Genomic DNA, 21,032 nt, shown 5'->3' with positions numbered 1-21,032 from the left:
AGCCACTCAGAGATTCTCCACTGCGCCCCCCCCCATCCACCTCTGCGCCCCCCCAAAAAAATTGCAGAGCTGGCTATAGCAGTGGGGGGGGGGGGGGGGCAATGCATTACTCTCTCCAGGAAAAAAAATTAAATGATCCCAGGTTCCAATCTAATTCATGTTTAATGTGGGATAAAATGCCATAAATAAGTAAATACATAAATAAGTAAGTAAATAAATATAAACTTTTAATGTTGAGCACCTGATTCTCAAAGTGAACATATTCCAAACGTTATAATGAAAATAAAATGATTTTTTTTTCTACCTTTGTTGTCTGGTGACTGTTTTTCTGATCATGCTGGCCCAGTATCCGATTCTGCTGCTATCTTCCTCTTAACTCCGTTTCCAGGGCTTCCTTTCCATTTATTTCTTTCCTCCTTTCTTCTTCATTTCTGGTCCTCAGCTTCTGCCTATTTTCTTCATCCATGTGCAGTTTTTCTCCTCTCTTCCTTTTCCCTCATCTCATCTCCTTCCTCACTCTTCTCTCCCCTCCATCCATGTCCAGCATTTCTTCTCTCTCCCCTCCTCTCCCCTGCCTTGCATGCACCCATACCCAGTGACCCTCCTCTGCCTCTGGAAGTCTCGGTGGCCATTTTTAAAGCGCGAATCGGCAAGGGAGGACAGTCAGCGCTGGAAGCGGGCAGGCAAGACTGCCTGCCCCGAAGAATTCAAAAAACAAGCGGGCGGTGAGGCGGATCCGGAGGGAGGGAGGGAGGAGAGCCAGAGCTGGCTCGCTATTTTCAACAACCGGCTCGCAAGCCGGAAGAAAATTTAACAACCGGCTCTTGCGAGCTGGTGCGAGCCGGCTCCAGCACACCACTGCCTGCAATGTATCAAGCAGGGCTCCTATGTACTTCAATCACTGAACCAGGAGAAGGTGGGACTTGGGGTAGTTTATCATGAACCCTAGTAGCTCCAACACCCAAATAGTTAGGCGCATTGACTCTGTCACTCTCTCCTGCAATGTGCTCTTGACCAGCCAATCATCCAGATAGGGAAACACATATACTCCCAGTCTGCGCAAACACACTGCAACAACCACTAGACAATTGGTGAATACCATGGGCGCTGATGTGAGGCCAAATGGCAGAACACAATACTGGTAGTGGTGTTTCCCTATTTGGAATCTGAGAAACATCCTATGACTGGGAAGTATCAAAAAGTGGGTATAGGCATCCTTTAAGTCCAGAAAGCATAATCAATCTTTTTCCTGAATCATGGGAAGTAGGTTGCCCAGGGAAATCATCCTAAACTTTTCTTTAACAAGGAATTTGTTCAGGGCCCTTAGCTCCAAGGATGTACGAAATCCCCAGTCTTTTTGGCACAAGGAAATACCGGGAATAAAATAATTTCTCTTCTTCCACGGGTGACATGGGTTTGACCTCACTGGTCTGTAGAAGGGTGGGGATTTCCTCGACAAGTACCTGCTTGTACTGAGAGCTTATGAACGATGCTCTCAAATGGCAATTTGGTAGTCTTTCATGCCAATACAGGGAATAACCAAAATGGACAATCTGAAGAACTTACCAGTTTGAGGTTACAAAGGACCATCTTTGATGAACACATTCAGCCTCTCCCCTACTGGTAGGCCATTCGGGATGGTTACATGGACTGCAGCTGTGCTCTCCTGGAGCCAGTCAAAAGCTCATTCCTTGCTTTCACTGGGGAGGCAGCTGGAATTTCTGAGGATGGGATGGGAGAAGATGAGAGCGCTGGGCCTGGGGCTGCTGGGTAGAGCATGAAGGTAGAGTAGTAGGGTCGCTGCCTAGGCCCACTTGAAAACCTCCTGCAGCTGGAGGTTGCCGAGACAGGGACTGAATGGTATCCGCACATTTCTTTATGAGGTCAGCAACCTCCTCCACCTTGTCCCTAAAAATACTGTCTCCTCGGCAAGGTACGTCTGCCAACCTCTCCTGAAATGTGGGTTCTAGGTCAGAGGCACACAGCCATGAGAGTCTGTGCATTTCAACACACATGCCAGAGAGTCTATATGCAATATCAAAAGAATCGTAAGTGCTCCTGTCCAGATACTTTCTACACTCCAGCTGCCTACTGTCCAAGTGGTGAATCTCTGCGGCCTGCTCCTGAGAGACAGAATCCACAAGACTAAGTGCACCGCATAGCACAGATTTCAAGTAAAGGCTCATGTAGAGCTGGATGCCCCAATCTGACTGCCCCTACCTGACCGACTGTACATTTGTCCATTAGATTGTAAGCTCTTTGAGCAGGGACTGTCCTTCTATGTTAAATTGTACAGCGCTGCGTAATCCTAGTAGCGCTTTAGAAATGTTAAATAGTAGTAGTAGTAATAAGAATCATGGCCTGATAAACCTTCCTCCCAAATGAGTCTAGTGTCTGAGCTGCTCTACCTAGGGAACCGAGGCACGCCTCCTAGAGCTTCTAGCTCGTTCGAGAGCGGATTTGACAACCAGAGAGTGGTGAGGCTGTTGTGCCTTTTCGAATCCAGGAGTTTTCTGGATACGATACATTATCCACCATCTTAGGTGCGACTTGCACTAAGAGGGAAGATTCCCATTTCTTTGTCAGTGCATCTTTAAGGATAGGGTGCAATGGTACTGTGACCCTTTCCTTAGGAAGTGACTCATCCAGAACAGATAACATCTCTCCTGGGCTCCTCCTCCCATCTCCAACTTAAATGGGATGAGCGATGTCATCTCCTTAAAAAAAAAAAAACAGTGAAAGAGAGACCCTCAGGTGGAGGTTTACATCTCTCTTGAGGTGAAGAGGGATCAGAAGGTACCCCATAATACTCTTCCTCTGAGAAGTAATGAGGGTTTCTGGGATAAGCAGCATAAAATGTATTGAACTTTTTCAGGATCTTGCCAGGTATTTGTGACCTGGATTGGCCACTGCTCGAAACAGGATGCTGGGCTTGATGGACCTTTGGTCTGTCCCAGTATGGCAATACTTATGTACTTATGTGGGATTTTCACCTGAGTCCCATGAGCGGTCCTAGTCAAACTCTTCACCATACTCAGACTAGACTGAGTGAGTCTGTGCCTACACTGGCTCAGTGGAACCATGTCCATGCCCCAAATGGTGCAGAGGTACAGTCCAACCCTCAGACTCCAGAGAAACTTCCTTCCCCGATGTTCAGAGCAGTACTGCATGGGTTAATGTTGATACCCTTCAAGGTACCAGCACTGAGGATCTCTCCACAGGCATGGTAGGAGCCTCACGAAGAATCTGGGGCTGATCTGCAGTTAGCGCAAGCGCCTTCGATGCTTGAGCAGAGTGCAACTCCAGTATCTGCACCAGCTCATCCCTGAGCATAGCTTGGCACCGCTCATCAAAGAAAGGCATTGGCGAAGGTGGAGGAATCGGGACAGAGGCAACCTGAGAAGGAGTAGGTGCTGAACTGGAAGCAGGAACCTGGTTGCTTGAAGACTTGCGTACCTGCACCACTTCCAAAGAGGGGGAGCGCTCCTCCCGGTGCCAGCACTTCTCAGGTACTGGCAATGACAATGCCCCAGTGCTCCTGGCACTGTGCATCAAAGTGGACCAATACTTAAGCTTCTTGGGCTTCCCCCAACGCTCAGCATCGCAGACTTTCAGTGCCAACAAGAACGACATCGAACCCATATGCATCCTCAGTGTTGAGTCCGAAGCTGACCAGTCCTGGGGTCTATTTTCAGCGCCCAATATCCAGAGAGGTAGAGACCTCCTCAACGCCAGTGTACTCCCAGTGGTAAGTTGAAGCCTGAACAGCCATCGAGTTTAATGCTTCCAGTGCTGATGTCGATGAATCAGCCTTCAGGCAGCCAAAAAGTCTCTTCTGCTGGACCTGCTGCACTCTCTGTGTCCTCAACTGCATTTGCTAACAGAGAGAACAAGAGTTAGGCGCATGGTCAGGCCCCAGGCACCTAATGCACCAAGAGTACAGGTCTGCCACGGAAATCACCCGATTACATTGGGTACATCTTTTGAAGCCACTGGGGGGTCTTCTTAGACATTGCAAAAGAATTGCGGCCAAATTAAACTCCTCAACTGTGAACTGTAAAAAGAGGAAGCATTCAAACTGAGATCGTTGCTCCGGCCTAACAGGGCCTGGCAACTCACGAAAAAGAGAGAAAACTTGAATAGTCAAAATACTAAAGGAAACAAAAATAAAATAAAAATTAAGGATAAAAGAATTGCAAAAGGGAGAAAAAAAACGCACTGTGAGGAAAACACGAAGATCCGTCCTCCATGCTCCATGGAAAAACGAAGACTGAGGGACCCATCAGGTGGGAAGGCACCAGCACGTGTGTGGTGGCACACTGCTATAAATTTATACAATTATCTCACTAGTCAGCATCCACACCAGGCTCCGTTGGATAATGTCACCCAGATGTAAGAATACAACTGGCCTGCTTGCCTTGGAGAATCATCTTTACACTAGTCAGCTAAGTTGAAGTGTCTCTGTAAAACTTTACTTTGTATGAGAACAGAAGGCTAACATGAAAGGAAGTCAAACACTGGTTTTGGATAAAAAGGAAGACTATTCCAAAATCCCATTTATGCATGCTTGAATGCCCAAGAGCCAGATAAAAAGCTACATACTCTACTTACCTATATGAAGAGATTTTTTTTAGGTTTGCCACTGGAACATTATAGCCACACTCTTCTAAAATTTCATTGCAAGCTGTTTGCTCCAAAGAAAGTTCTGGGTTGTCTACTATCCCAGCACACAGCTCGTATGTCACTCCGACTGTAGCTGGCAATAGATCTCTTGGATAGCAGCAGCCATTCATATCTTTATCCTGAAAGATCTGAGGATTATGCTGTTCTAACTCACACATGTAAACAGCTGAAAATGGAAACAGAACAGGAATACTTTAAGTATACTTAATCTTCTCTTGGAACAATAAGATTTAATTTCACAGAATTCCAAAAATGTGAAACAATCATGGATTGAAATAGAGGCATGAGTACATTTTGAGACATGGAATTGTTTTACCCTGATGTAAAACACTGCTCAAGACGTGATCATGTCTGTGACTCGGTTTTCTAGGGATTAATTAGAATGAAAGCTAAGTAATGCTTTTTTTTTTTGCATACACAGACATTTTTTGTAGTATATTTAAAAATTGATGCATTTAGTAAAAAGATCTATGATTACAAAGTGTTGGTATTATCAGAGGCTTGAATCATCATAATCTCTGATTGCCCTTGGTATAAAGGTCCCAACAATTTTTTTTAGGAGATAAATCCTGTTGTAATACCCTATGAACGTTGGCATGTATAAGTTTATATAGCTATTTTATAAAGACAACATATGTGCCATTAGAAAATATGTTCCCAGAATCAGCCTCAATAGCGCTCAAATGTTCACTCACCCGAAACGGTGTAAATGTATGCGAGTACATTATACATGTACACATGTATTTTATAAAATACACACACACATACACATCACAATTCCGCATCTACTACACTCAAACTAAAACCTGGGAATGCCTAAATGCAGAGGACATGCAAGTAGGTGAACTCTTTTCATGTGCCTACTTTTCATGCTTTTTATGCTCTTATATATGCTCTATGTTCTTATGTAATCATGCCATTTTATAAAAGCCCTTTTCTGTGTTTAAAAACAGTTTTACACACAGAAAAACTTTATAAAATTACCTCCTACAACTTTGCTAAACCACTGTTTACTTATTCCATGAAAACTCATAAATGGACAAAAGGCTACTTGTAGATCACATAGTTTAGACCATCTAATTTATTTATGCATTCTTGTATTCCACTGTTATCCAAAACCAAGTTTCGGTTCAAAGTGGCTAATAGTTTACATTCTCATCGAAAATTATAATGATTCTTTACATTTCCATTCTGGTAGAAATTACAGTAATGACTTACAAATAGGAAGCAACTAACAATTAGGAATCTACTATCAGTGATGGCTTGCGATTAGGAAGCAAAAAGGTTTTTGACGGCTTATACTTTTGTAGAAGTTTTTTAAAGAGGTAGTTTTTCACTTCTTTTCTGAACTGGAGATATTGATGATGCTTCTAGTGACCTTCGGTATTGAGTTCCAAGATTTGGAACCCAGATAACTAAATCCAGCCATGTAGATAGTTTTGTATGTTATGTTTCTGCAGTTGGGTAGATGAAGGTGCATGTAGGTTCTGGTTTCTGAACTTGCGTTTCGCGGGGGAAGTTCAATCATATCTAGCATATATTCATGCGACATACCGAATAATATTTTGTAAATGATGGTGCTACCTTTGAAGATTAGTCTTGCCTTGATTGGCAGCCAGTGTAGTATTTAGAGCAGTGGGGTAGCTCTTTTGAATTTCGATTTCTTGAATATATACCTTGCTGCCGTGTTTTAGATGGTTTGTAGCGATTTTAGTGTGTTCTCTTTGTACCCTACATAGACTGTATTCTAATTGTGATAGTAACATCGATTGTACTATTGTTTGGAATGATTGTCTTGGAAAATAGTTCCTGATCCTCCTTAGTTTCCATAGAGGTGTATTTTCAAAGCACTTAGACTTACAAAGTTCCATAGTAACCTATGGAACTTTGTAAGTCTAAGTGCTTTGAAAATGAGCCCCGTGGAGGGGCATAATTGAACGAAAACGTCTATCTCCATGGGCGTTTATCTCCGAGAACGGGTCCATGAAGGGGCGGACCGAACCGTATGTTCGAAAAAAAATAGACGTCCATGTTTTATTCGACAATTTGTGAGCTGGGCGTTTTTGTTTTTCAGCGATAATGGAAAATGAAAGTGCCCAGCTCAAAAACGAATAAATCCAAGGCATTTGTTCGTGGGAGGGGCCAGGATTCATAGTGCACTGGTCCCCCTCACATGCCAGGACACCAACCGGGCACCCTAGGGGGCACTTTTACAAAAACAAAAAAAAAGGTAAAAGAGCTCCCAGGTGCATAGCACCCTTCCCTTGTGTGTTGAGCCCCCCAAATCCCCCTCAAAACCCACTGCCCACAAGTCTACACCATTACTATAGCCCTAAGGGGTGAAGGGGGGCACCTACATGTGGGTACAGTGGGTTTGGGGGGGTTGGACGACTAAGCATTAAGCAGCACAATTGTAACAGGTAGGGGGGGATGGACATGGGTCCACCTGCCTGAAGTCCACTGCACCCCCTAACAACTGCTCCAGGGACCTGCATACTGCTGCCAGGGAGGTGGGTATGACATTTGAGGGTGAAAATAAAAAGTTGTGAAACATCATTTTTTGTGGTGGGAGGGGGTTAGTGACCACTGGGGGAGTCAGGGGAGGTCATCTCCGATTCCCTCTGGGGGTAATCTGGTCTTTTAGGGCACTTTTTGGGGCCTTATTCTTGGAAAAAACAGGGTCCAGGAAAAGTGCCCTAAATTCTAGCTACAAACGCATACTTTTTTTCCATTATCGGCGAAAGGCGTCCATCTCTCCTCGGCCGATAACCACGCCCCAGTTCCACCTTCGCCACGCCTCCGACACGCCCCCGTCAACTTTGTACTCTTCCGCGATGGAGTGCAGTTGAAAACGTCCAAAATCGGCTTTCCATTATACCGATTTATTCGTTTTTGTGAGATAAACCTCTATCTCCCGATTTGGGTCGAAATCTAGGTGTTTTTCTCTTTCAATTATAAGGTGGATAGTGTTCTATAAAAGACACATGGGTGCACAAATGTTTTTATGAAATAGTATCACAAAGCAGCCAAAATCATAGCAATGTACTATTTGTTTGCAGCATCCAGTTCTCCCTTATAAGTCTGACAGCCTTGCAAATATGCACTTTTAGAATCAGCAGACTTGTGGTTATGCCACTGATACTATAATTGCTTGATTTTCTTCAAAATTATCATTGAACCACAGAGCATACTGCTTTCCTGAAGGGGCCACCAAATGCACTGGGATACAGCAATTTTCAGTGGCTACCTGTCAAAAACCCAATACTGGACACATCAGCCTCATGTAAAGCTAGGTCATATTTAAATGTTATTCTAAACATTTGCATGACTGTACTATCTGCCATCTATCCTCCAATACCATATTTTCTCCACTCAGATCATCCTCTCTCTCACACAGGCATCTTCCACATGTACAATGCCCCCCCCCCCCCCCCCCCCCCCGATCCCAGCATGCAGCATCTTCCCCCTTCCCACCTCATCTGTATGTACCCAAACATCATAAACAACCTATAACAAGTAATTAAAACAGACCTGCAAAGCTGGGTGAATTAGTGAAGCCTGCTGACTCCTATTCTTTTTGGGAGGCTTCACAACTCCTTATAATAAAGTAGTCTCACTGTCCAGCTCTGTCAAAGATGCTTCTCTCTGCTGTTGTGGCTCAGCATCCCAGAGCAAGCCAATAAGTAACAATGTCACCTATAGTCTGTGCCATCACTGGCCTTTGCTGAAGATCTCGAGTCTGCTTTTAAACATTGTATTTTGAGTAGAGAATGGTGCAGGACCTTTTGTTTAAACATAACTAAATGGGCTATAAGCCCCTAATGCAGTCCATTGGTTTTCTTAAGTTTTGCTTTTGCTGAACAGGGAGGAGGGGCAAGACAATGGGGCAATGTTGGATTTGGGCAGAGAGAGAGAGGGTTTATAAGTCAAAATAAAAATAATATTTTGTTTCATGCAGATCTATTTTGTTTAAACAACTAAATGGGCTATAAGCCCCTAATGCAGTCCATTAGTTTTCTTATATTTTGCCTTTGCTGAACAGGGAGGAGGGGCAAGACAGTGGGGAAATGTTGGATTGGGGCAGAGAGAGAGAAAGAGGGTTTATAAGTCAAAATAAAAATAAATATTTTGTTTCATGCAGATCTCTTTTGTTTAAATATAACTAAATGGGCTATAAGCCCCTAATGCAGTCCATTTTGTTCTTGTGATGACTTATACTGTGCCAAAATTGAAAACTCTTATCTCTGTCTGGTCATTAATAAAAGAGCTCGTTGTGAACACTATCCACCCTAAAAGGCTGTTTGTGCATAGTGTTTTGCGGTTGAAGGATTGTGTGTTGGCCATACTGAAGTGACATCAACACTTTAATTTAATTTTAGTTTGTTTGTCATAACATCAGACATGATTTTAGAATATTTTGGAGGATATAATGTTGAATTGTTTCATAGATGTGTATGTGATTTAGTGATGGTAAGTGCTTGAAATAATTGAGTTTAAAATATGATATGTCATTTATGATATATAAATCCATTTTTACATGCACAGAGAAGCATTTCTTGTAAATAACCAGCAGCCCTTCCTTGGGACTCAGTCTCTTCTCCACCATGACAAAATTATACACCGAATACACTGCAAGAAAACTTTCACTTGCTAACCTTCAATCTCACTAATTACTAATGTGTAACTTTTCACATTTGGGATGTTGTACTTATTTTTTTTTTCTGTGTGTTGACAATTAGGGATATAAGCCCCACCCCTAACCCCATCCCCTTTAGCCTCCCCAAACAGTTGGGTCTCCGACCGCCTATGGTGCAGGGACAAAATTTGTCCCTGTCCCCGCTCTGTCCAAGCGACCTCTGTCTGATCTCATCCACAGAAGCCTTGAACAGTTATTTTATATTTAAATCATTTTATTAAAGTATAAAAAGAAACAATATTCTATACAACTGTTGTTTTATAAATCACAATCAATACAGAACAAAGATTTTTAAAAAAACCCAAAACATCTTCCCTCCTCCTTCACAAATATTCCCTCCACTACTGGGAAAACTGAACAAGCCAAATTACTACAGAATGCTACATAGAAAAATTCATGCTAATAGAATACCTTGGTCACACACACACACAGAACACAATGCCAGATACATATCAGCTGACCAAAAATTACTACTACTACTATTTACTACTACTATTTAGCATTTCTATAGCGCTACAAGGCATACGCAGCGCTGCACAAACATAGAAGAAAGACAGTCCCTGCTCAAAGAGCTTACAATCTAATAGACAAAAAATAAATAAAGTAAGCAAATCAAATCAATTAATGTGTACAGGAAGGAGGAGAGGAGGGTAGGTGGAGGCGAGTGGTTACAAGTGGTTACGAGTCAAAAGCAATGTTAAAGAGGTGGGCTTTCAGTCTAGATTTAAAGGTGGCCAAGGATGGGGCAAGACGTAGGGGCTCAGGAAGTTTATTCCAGGCGTAGGGTGCAGCGAGACAGAAGGCGCGAAGTCTGGAGTTGGCAGTAGTGGAGAAGGGAACAGATAAGAAGGATTTATCCATGGAGCGGAGTGCACGGGAAGGGGTGTAGGGAAGGACGAGTGTGGAGAGATACTGGGGAGCAGCAGAGTGAATACATTTATAGGTTAGTAGAAGAAGTTTGAACAGGATGCGAAAACGGATAGGGAGCCAGTGAAGGGTCTTAAGGAGAGGGGTAGTATGAGTAAAGCGACCCTGGCGGAAGATGAGACGGGCAGCAGAGTTTTGAACCGACTGGAGAGGGGAGAGGTGACTAAGTGGGAGGCCAGCAAGAAGCAGATTGCAGTAGTCTAAACGAGAGGTGACAAAGGTGTGGATGAGGGTTTTGGTAGAGTGCTCGGAAAGAAAGGGGCGGATTTTACGGATGTTGTAAAGAAAGAAACGACAGGTCTTGGCAGTCTGCTGGATATGAGCAGAGAAGGAGAGAGAAGAGTCAAAGATGACCCCAAGGTTTCGAGCTGAGGAGACAGGGAGAATGAGAGAGCCATCAACAGAAATAGAAAACGGGGGGAGCGGGGAGGTGGGTTTGGGGGGGAAAATGAGAAGCTCGGTTTTGGTCATATTTAATTTCAGGTGGCGTTGAGACATCCAGGCAGCAATGTCAGACAAGCACGCTGAAACTTTGGTTTGGATGCAAGGTGAGATATCAGGGGTAGAAAGGTAGATTTGGGAGTCATCAGCATAGAGATGGTAGGAAAAGCCATGGGATGAGATTAATGAACCAAGGGAAGAAGTGTAGATAGAAAAGAGGAGGGGACCAAGAACAGAACCTTGAGGTACGCCGACAGGCAGAGGGATAGAAGTAGAAGAGGATCCACCAGAGTGAACACTAAAGGTGCGGAGGGAGAGGTAGGAAGAGAACCAGGAAAGGACAGAGCCCTGGAATCCAAGTGAGGACAGGGTATCGAGAAGTATGCTGTGATCGACAGTGTCAAAAGCAGCGGAAAGATCAAGAAGAATGAGGATGGAATATTGACCTCCGGATTTAGCCAGTAATAGGTCATTGGAGACTTTAGTAAGCGCAGTTTCGGTTGAGTGGAGAGGGTGAAAACCAGATTGTAATGGGTCAAGAATAGCATGTGAGGAGAGAAAATCAAGGCAGCGGCGGTGAACAGCATGCTCAAGTAATTTGGAGAGAAAAGGAAGGAGGGAGATGGGTCGGTAATTAGAGGGACAAGTAGGGTCAAGTGAAGGCTTCTTAAGGAGAGGTGTGACCACAGCATGTTTAAAGGCAGCAGGGACAGTCGCAGTGGAAAGTGAGAGGTTGAGAATGTGACAGATAAAAGGAATAAGAGTAGGAGAGATGGCATTAAGAAGGTGGGTGGGAATGGGATCAGTGGAACAGGTGGTACATTTTGAGGAAGAAAGGAGAAGTGTAGTTTCCTCAATATTAACTTCAGGAAAGGAGGAAAGGGAATGAGGGGAAGGAGAGAGAGGGGAACGGACTAGTGGAGGGAGAACTGGTGAGGTAGAGAAAGCAAGGTTTATCTTTTGAACCTTGTTGTGAAAGAATTCAGCAAGGGTCTGAGGAGATAATGAAGGGGGAGTTGGGGGAGGGGGCACCTTGAGGAGAGAGTTCAATGTGGTGAAGAGAAGTCGAGGATTAGAGCCAAGAAACCCCAAGAAGCAACACCAAAGAAATACAAAGCGATGCATTTCCTTCTACACCGTGCAAAATATAAAGATCACACATAAGAAGGAAGTATTAAAGAGATTGCAATTACACATCATGTAAAAGAAGGACATGAAAAAGCTGACTGCTCCCACTTTGAATTTCTAAAAGTTCTAGGTCAGGGGTCTTTTGGAAAGGTGAGTTCAAACTACTAGATCTTTGTTTTGTGTCTTCAAGAATGTGATGATGTATCTTTCCATTTTGGAATCTTTCTGTAGTTTGGGTCAAGAATATTGCAAAATGAAGCTGAATAGTTCTATCTTCAAGGAGTGCATAGGCCAAAAAGTTTTGTTTTGTTTAGTTCTCCATATCAGTCATGAGTGTGTGTTTGGCTTTCATTTTTTTTTTCAATTTTGAGGCAGAGTAGGGGGATAGTGATGGTTGGAAATGTCATCAGCAATGTGCACATTGGCTTAATAGTACACATTGTAGCGCCATATGCAATACAGTTAACTGGATGTCACACTAAACACAGTCAATGTTGGCAAGTGGGCCTCAGTAGGTATCTTTTTGGTTGCAACAAACCCTCCTTATGTGGGGATTGCTATGGTAGATTCCATTTGGTACATTCTGAGCAATGCTTAGTCTAGACCTATTTGGACCAATCCTCACTACAACATTGACAATGGAATGGTGAGCTTAAGCTTGAGATAAAATCTTAAATTATTAATCATATGTGACTATCTCTAGGAAAGGGTGACAAAGTCTCCAGAAACATAAAATGATTTTTATTTTTTTTTGTAAAAATCTAAACCTCATCTTTTTTATGTGGAAAAAAAAGTTACATAGTTCTAACAACTGTCTTTTTCATACATCTCTCCCCTGACTCCAGTGAGCTACATTTGAATTTTAATCAGTTGTGTAATAAGACTCACAACCCCCCTTTAAGGCACTGAGCAGAATCTCCATTGCCATATGCCACCAACTCACAGACTCCACAACTACAGAGCAACTCCGCTTGGTGCTGGGGGAGGCCACATATGTTGAAGCTGTGCCACCATTTTGGATAGGTAAGCACTCTTGTTTGGTCTACTGCCTTGTGCTTTTTACTTGCTTGGAACGCTGTATTGGTGTTTTTGGTTGTTGCTTCTGTTCTGCACTGATTGGCATATTTTCTCCTTGCTTCATCAGATAAAATATCTGTGAGGAGGCTACTTATATTTGTGGAACTCATTCACCCAGCAGGAGCTCAGCAACTCGTGTTCTCTCTCTCTCAGCTAGGCATTATATGACCCCCCTCTCATCCAATAAATTTAATGAAGCTCTTCTATTTTCATGTGCATAAAACCACACATTTTAAAACAATTCCCAAACCACTCAACCCACCTTATAGTTTCCAATCTTTCCATATCTCCAGCCGTCTATATTCCACCAGCCTTTCAAGCAGCCCTCATAAATCTACCCCCATAACAAAGGAGTCTAACCTTGTAATAAATAGCAGAGATCTCTCAGCTCTTATTCCTTCAGATAAAAGCATCTGGAAACATCCATGCTTTCACCTGTTTTCTGAATCTCAACTAATCCATCTTTTTCCTAATCATCTTAGATAATTACTTCTAATTGGGATAAAAATAAACATTGGGTTGATCGGGCCCTGTACCTTGCAGCTGAAGGCTGTTAAAAGGAGATAAAGGCAGGGATACCATCAGTCTGGAAAAGCAGAGTGGCTGCTTTCGGCTAGAAAAACAAAAAGACTGATGGACACAGGGTGTGAGAAAGAAAGACTACAGCATATCAAGAAGTGAAACAGAGAGACTGATGGAGGAGATTGACAATTGACCCAGTACTAGGGGAGGGCGAAAGACAGCAGACACCCTTCAAAGATGAGCCTCCCTGGTTTCATGCTCCTTGCTGTAAGAAAGATTAACAACCCATCCTCTACTGCAATAGAATAATAAGATTTATTGTAGTTCAACAGTAATTCTATTTTGGTTTTAGGAATATAGTATACTGGAAAATGATAAAGTAATTGTATATTCTTTAATTATTTCACTTGAGGAGCAAGACGAACAATGGTAGAAGCAGAAACTGAACTCCTCTGTCTACAAAACAGAGATACAGATTAGAGTGCAAACTTCTCCACTGCCTTGCTACCATACAAAACTGTTCTGGAAGAAACATGTTCTAAGAGTAAGGGAATAATTCTTTCTCCGTGTCCATTCAAATAATACCCTTTCTGCTGGGACAAAGATGCCAATTAGTGAAAATTATGTAATTTTCTTCTAGTGATGTGGACACCTGTTTACCAAGTACTGCACTCCAACCAGTAGCTCATTGTACTTAGATAAATGAATATCTTTCAGATGGTAATGCCTTCCTGTTCTGGTCACAACTGACCTGAACCAGGTTCTAATCAGTGACCTAGAAGAGAAAGGCTTGATATCTATTTGTCAATTCACTGAATCATCCAGACCTCCTAAGAGAGATTAATGGTAATTTTCTCCAGGAACAGAAAATCAAGTGCGTCCTTGTCCCAGCGACTAAAGTAAGCCTTGGTGCAAGCAACAATGAATATCAAAAATAATAGTAACAAGATAATAAAAATGTGAATATTCATGCTCTTATATAACCATTTACAATGAATTAAAGCAATTTCTTCATATGGACAAGTGGAATGCGCTATGTTATTTTGGAAGAAGGCTTTGCAAAGAGTATCTTATACAAGCTCTAACAATTATCAGTCAAGGCTGAAGAATTATACTGTAAAATAATTTTGCTGTTGAAATAAATTATAAAATTTAATTATTTGAAGGCTGCAATTAGACTTGTTGGGGGTAATTTTATAAAGCATTTTTCACTTATAAAGTCTGTTTTACACGCAAAAACGGGCTCTCATACTATTGCAGGGGGTGTAACTGCACACAAAATATGTACAAAAAGATCATGGAGGGTTTTTTTTTTTACAAGCCCTATTTGTAATTTCCACAAGGAAATACCAGCAGTTTTACGTGTAATACAAACTTAATTTTGTATGCTGAGAATTAGCATATACCATTTCTTCATCAGGCAAGATACTGAAGTGGAAAAAATGTAAATTCTTAGTTGTTAGTTATTAATTGGTAAAGTCTGAAACTATTCAGACACTGTACTGGTGCTCGCTAGATCAAATTTAAAGCTGTAATGGTCCTCATATTCTATAGCTGTATACACGAGTGGTGCCCAACTCTGATCCTTGAGGGTAGCAAACCTATTTGATTTCTTTTTGTTTTCAGAATATCCCTAATGAATATGCATGAAAAAAATATTCACAAAATGGAGGAAATGTGCATGCTTGTCTCTTATATGCATATTCATTGGGAGGATTCTGAAAACGAGGTTTGTTTGTAGCCCTAGAGGACTAGAGGTTGACATTCCTGGTGTATCACTTTTTGCTTTCCATTCAGCAATGGCACAATTCAATAACAGTGCATCTATATTTAGGCGCCCAGAGGGCACCTAAATGGTGCATACTTTCATATATGAATATTATGAATATTATTGTAATTGGGTATATATGCTGTTAGGTGTGAGATCTTACATTTTTTTTTGTTACATTTGTACCCCGCACTTTCCCACTCATGGCAGGCTCAATGCGGCTTACATGGGGCAATGGAGGGTTAAGTGATTGCCCAGGGTCACAAGGAGCTGCCTGTGCCTGAAGTGGGAATCGAACTCAGTTCCTCAGTTCCCCAGGACCAAAGTCCACCACCCTAACCACTAGGCCACTCCTCCACTGTTGCTACTATTTGAGATTCTACATGGAATGTTGCTATTCCACTAGAAGTCGGCCCTTGCAGATCACCAATGTGGCCGCGCAGGCTTCTGCTTCTGTGAGTCTGACGTCCTGCACGTACGTGCAGGACGTCAGACTCACAGAAACAGAAGCCTGCGCAGCCTTTTACATGGAATGTTGCTAGTGGAATAGCAACATTCCATGTAGAATCTCCAATAGTAGCAACATTCCATGTAGAATCTCCAATAGTATCTATTTTGTTACATTTGTACCCCGTGCTTTCCCACTCATGGCAGGCTCAATGCGGCTTACATGGGGCAATGGAGGGTTAAGTGACTTGCCCAGAGTCACAAGGAGCTGCCTGTGCCTGAAGTGGGAATTGAACTCAGTTCCTCAGTTCCCCAGGACCAAAGTCCACCACCCTAACCACTAGGCCACTCCTCCACTCCTGAGCCATCAGCCATAGAGGGGCATTTTTGATGTGATGTCTAACCCTCCTGTTTACTAAGCCGTGCTAGTGGCTGCCGTGCACTAATGCAGACACAGCCCATTCAAAAACAGGTCCAGACCATAACGCTGACGTTTCAGTCCTAGATGTTTTCTGTTTTGTTCCATTATGGCTGTAAAACCTCCAAATGTTAGGAACGCTCTAAGCCTACCCTCATCCCGCCCCCAGAACGTTTCCAACATGCCCCTTGTGATTTGTACGCACTGCAGACAAATTGCCTAGATAGATGTCTGCAAAATAGGTTTTGAAAATACCGATTTGGACGTTTTGAGAAGAAATTCGTCCAAATGCTGCTTTATCACACTTTTTGGATGTTTTTCTCTTTCGAAAATGAGCTTCATAGAGTTTGTAAAGTGTGCATGCCTAAATGTTGGAGTTACGTGCATAAGTGTGAGTCATGTCCAGACTCCACTTATGTATATGTCCATATGTCATGCACTATGTAAGATATGCGCATATCTACTAAGTAGTGCTTACGCGTTCAAGTGTGCTGATGTGTGTATTTGCCATTATACTACTCATTTACACACACAGTTGGTGTCTAGAATTACCATCCATTGCCTAATTCAAATAACTGCTAGAACCTTAATAGTTTTTTTCATTTGATAGAAAAGCAAAGATGATGAAAAGGATTACCTGGGCGGAACTGCTTTACCAAAATGAAGCACTGCCGAGTAATATTGAAAATCAGGATTGAAACACTGGGGAAAGAAAAAGAAAGCAAATCACTGAATTGTGATGAAACGATTCTGGATTTATTTTGTATTGTATCATTCACATTTTTTTCCATGTTTAAATTGAAAATGCTTTTTTTCATAATCACTTTGCAGTATGTAACAAGAATATAAACAACATATTAGTAAAACTCAGGGGGGGGGTCTTTTACTAAATTTCATTAAGTTGGTAACACGTGAATTAAGGTGCATTTACCACTATTGCAGAAGAGCACTAACAGGTGTCATAGGGGCATCATGGTTTGTGTGTTAATTGGCATGTGCACTGTATATTGTATTAGGGGGTAGAAAGTAGGTGTGTCATGGAGTGGAGAGTTGCCTAACGGTTAGTGCAGTGGGAATGGGGATTGATTCCCACTGCAGCTCCTTGTGACTCTGGGCAAGGCACTTAACCCTCCATTGCCCCAGGTACAAAATAAGTACCTGCATATAATACGTAAACTGCTTTGACTATAACCACAGAAAAGTGGTATATCAAATCTCTTCTCCTATAATGGGTGTGGACTGAATAATTTGGTAAGCACATGGTGCTTAATGCATGCTAACTTTCATTTGTGAAGTTAGTGTGCATTCAATAGGAGGCACTAAGGGGCCTTTTTACATCAACACGGTAGAGGTACTGTGGTGCTGGCATGTGCCAATCCAGCACTACTGCAGAAGCCCATGGTACTACTGCGTCCACATGCCATTTCTGGCGCGATGGGAAGTTGTTTTTATTATTAGCTCTGGGGGCTTACCCGGCGGTAATTGGGCAGTGCCACTCGCAGCCTGGTTATTGGCTCCCCCAAGAAACAGAAGTATGACAAGTGTGTTCTTACCGCACACCATTTCCTTTTTTCTGCCTTTTACCCGCTGTGGTAAATGGGGCCTCAGTACACTGCAAATCTACGTGCCGCCGCTACCACAGGGCCCCTTTCACCGGAGCTTTGTAAAAGGGGCCCCAAGTGCAGCTGCATTAATTGCAACCTAGTTCTACATACACCTATCATCATCATTCATCATTTATTCCTTTTATATACCGTTTCTTATTGCACATACAAAACAGAACGGTTTACATGAAAAATTACATCTCATCAGTGGTGTGCTGGTAAATGTTTAACTACAGGCTCTCTCCCCGGTCCCCCTCTGCGCCCCCCCCCCCCCCCAAATTGCAGAGCTGGCTATAGCCGGGGAGAGAGCCTAGGGGGGTGGCAATGCATTACTCCAGGAAAAAAAAATGAAATGATCCCAGGTTCCAATCTAATTCACGTTTAATGTGCGATAAAATGCCATAAATAAGTAAATAAATATAAACTTTTAATGTTGAGCACCTGATTCTCAAAGTGAACATATTCCAAACACTATAATGAAAATAAAATTATTTTTTTCTACCTTTGTTGTCTGGTGACTGTTTTTCTGATCATGCTGGCCCAGTATCCGATTCTGCTGCTATCTGTCCTCTTAACTCCGTTTCCAAGGCTTCCTTTCCATTTATTTCTTTCCTTTCCTCCTTTCTTCTTCATTTCTGGTCCTCAGCTTCTGCCTATTTTCTTCATCCATGTGCAGTTTTTCTCCTCACTTCCTTTTCCCTCATCTCATCTCCTTCCTCACTCTTCCATCCCCTCCATCCATGTCCAGCATTTCTTCTCTCTCCCCTCCTGTCCCCTGCCCTCCATCCACCCAAGTCCAGCAGTGACCCTCCTCTCCCCTGCCCTCCATCCACCCATGTCCAGCAGTGACCCTCCTCTCCCCTGCCCTCCATCCATCTATGTCCAGCAGTGACCCTCCTCTCCCCTGCCCTCCATCCACCCATGTCAGCAGTGACCCTCCTCTCCCCTGCCCTGCATGCACCCATACCCAGCACGTCCCTTAGTTCTCTCCCCTCCATCCACCCATGCCCAGGGACTCCCTTCTCTCCCCTGCCACCCCTCCCGAGTTGTTCACTGGCGACTTCTACTCCCTCCCTCCAGATCCGTCCCTCACCAACCTGACTCTTCTAATTCTTCAGCGGGGCAGGCAGTCTTGCCTGCCCGCTACCAGCGCTGACTCTCCCCTGCCGGTTCGCGCTTCAAAATGGCCACGAGACTTCAGTAGAAGTCTCGGCGGCCATTTTTAAAGCACGAACCGGCAGGGAAGAGTCAGCGCTGGTAGCGGGCAGGCAAGACTGCCTGCCCCGCCGAAGAATTAGAAGAGTCAGGTGACGGTCGGTAACAGTGAGGGACCGGATCGGGCGGGACATCGATCGATCGATCTGGCGGGCGGGAGGGAGGAGAGCCGGCTCGCAGTAGGAAACAACTGGCTCGCAAGTCGGTACAAAATGTAACAACCGGCTCTTGTGAGCCGGTGCGAGCCGGCTCCAGCACACCACTGCATCTCATAACCAAACAAATAGGAACTCCAGTCAATAATAGGAAAGCACGGCAAACCAAAAAATAATAACGTAACTAATAAAACACAGTTATCTAAATTAAATACATATTAAATACAGTTTAATCTGGATTTTAACACCTACCCTACTCTTATAGATTCTGTTCGATATGATTGGTAAAAAGAAAAGTCTTCAGCAGTTTTCGAAAATGAATGTAGGATTTCTCCAATCTAATCTCTTTTGGAAGTCCGTTCCAAAGAGTAGGAGACAGAAAGAACGCCGATGCACGCATAGATTCCCATCGAGCCTTAGTAGGCAAAGGAATGACTAGCCTATTGTCTGTTAGTGATCTGAGAGTCCATGCAGGAGAATAAGGAATTGTCAGGTTGGATAAATAGCTAGGATTAAGTAGATTAAATGCCTTATGTGTTAAGACAAGCACTTTAAATTTCACTCTTGTTTCAATCGGAAGCCAATGCAGTTGATATAATAAAGGTGTTATTCTGTCATCTCCCCATACCCTACAGATCATACGTGCTGCTGCTGTTAATTCAGGACATGCTAGGGATGCCCCCAACAATTAGCTTGCGGCCTTCACACTTAAAATATGCTGATTTCTGCTGTTAGGAGGTGCTCAGTGCAAAAAAACACACTTTAGTAAAAGACCCCCTTGGTTTGCTAAGCAGCAAGAACCTGAATTGAAATAGAGTTGATGACAGTAATCAGACCGCTACATTTACTGATATTTGCTAAAGTATTAATGCATCTCATTGCACACTTAAGGCCAGATTCTATAAATGGTGCCAAAAAATTGATGTGGAAAAAAATAGCCACTAAGTGCAATTCTATAAAAGCTGCATGCTGTTTACAGAATTATGGTTAGTGGCATTTTCTGGGCGTGTATGGAACCTGCCTAAATTTCTGTGCCTTTTGCTGAATATGCCTAGCCAGTTTCTGTGTCCTTTATAGAAAACATCTAAATTTCCATGCCGCTTATAGAATCGCTAAAATATCCATGCTGATTTGACATCGGTGTGTAATGACGTCATGACGTTATGCATGCAGGGACAGTGAGAAAACTGGTATCCAGATATCGGAAGCCAAACCTCTCTGCTCATGACGCCCTGCTATTGGCCAGGCTGTTCCTACATAAGAAAAAACATGATTTATCCTCCCAGGCCATAGAAAGAAATCATACCTGAAGTACAGGAGGGCCTGAGAGCATCTGACTGCAAATTATAATGCTCAAGCCTCCTTCCCCAGAGATGCAAGTACAAAAAGTAAGCAGGGTACTGTGCACAAATTATGTTCTTGATTGCACTGGTCAGCTGTTCCTGGGAGGTGGATGGTTTAAGATGAACTGAGCACCCCTGAACGATAGGTCAAGTTTTCTTACCACTAGGCTACTTCCTCCCCTGCATAGGGATGCCTCTTAGAATGGGGAAGCCTCCTTCACTAGAGAGGGAGGTGCCAAATGCAAGAAGGTGAGGTGAACAGCTCAGAGCGATGGGAGCTAGTGATGTGATTTGAATCGGGCACCCCTGAATCCAGTGTTCTAACCAATTTTCAGGAATTACATAGCATAATTGAAAACCCTGCATTAAAATCAAACATAAAAGGAAACATTTTCAAAAATATCAATTTTCTTAATTCAACCTCACCCTCCCATATATAGAATCCGGGGGTTAGGGGGCAATTTTATGAGTGGGCATCTCCTTTTAAGTGCCCTGATAATGTGCAATAGGATTGTATTCTATAACACCACCTGGGTGGCCTGGAATGGTTATAGGATACTAGAGTAAACCAGTATTGGCACATCTAACATTTGGGAGTACACTAGCCA

General features: G+C 43.0%; 1 protein-coding gene across 2 annotated transcripts in view; it reads right to left on the bottom strand.

Moving 5' to 3' along the window:
• NUDT14 (nudix hydrolase 14) overlaps positions 1–21,032 on the bottom strand; it is a 185,239-nt gene that overhangs the window by 31,343 nt on the left and 132,864 nt on the right. For both annotated transcript variants that reach the window (XM_030214972.1, XM_030214973.1), the window contains exons 3-4: positions 16,745–16,809; positions 4,612–4,849 (exon numbers count right to left, since the gene is read on the bottom strand). In XM_030214972.1, the coding sequence (XP_030070832.1) occupies positions 4,612–4,849; positions 16,745–16,809 (303 nt within the window). The remainder of the gene's footprint in view (positions 1–4,611; positions 4,850–16,744; positions 16,810–21,032) is intronic.

Source organism: Microcaecilia unicolor, chromosome 9 (genome assembly GCF_901765095.1).
Source record: "Microcaecilia unicolor chromosome 9, aMicUni1.1, whole genome shotgun sequence".
Taxonomy (NCBI): domain Eukaryota; kingdom Metazoa; phylum Chordata; class Amphibia; order Gymnophiona; family Siphonopidae; genus Microcaecilia; species Microcaecilia unicolor.
The sequence above is the reverse complement of the archived record's forward strand: the minus strand, read 5'-3'. Positions and strand labels throughout refer to the sequence as shown.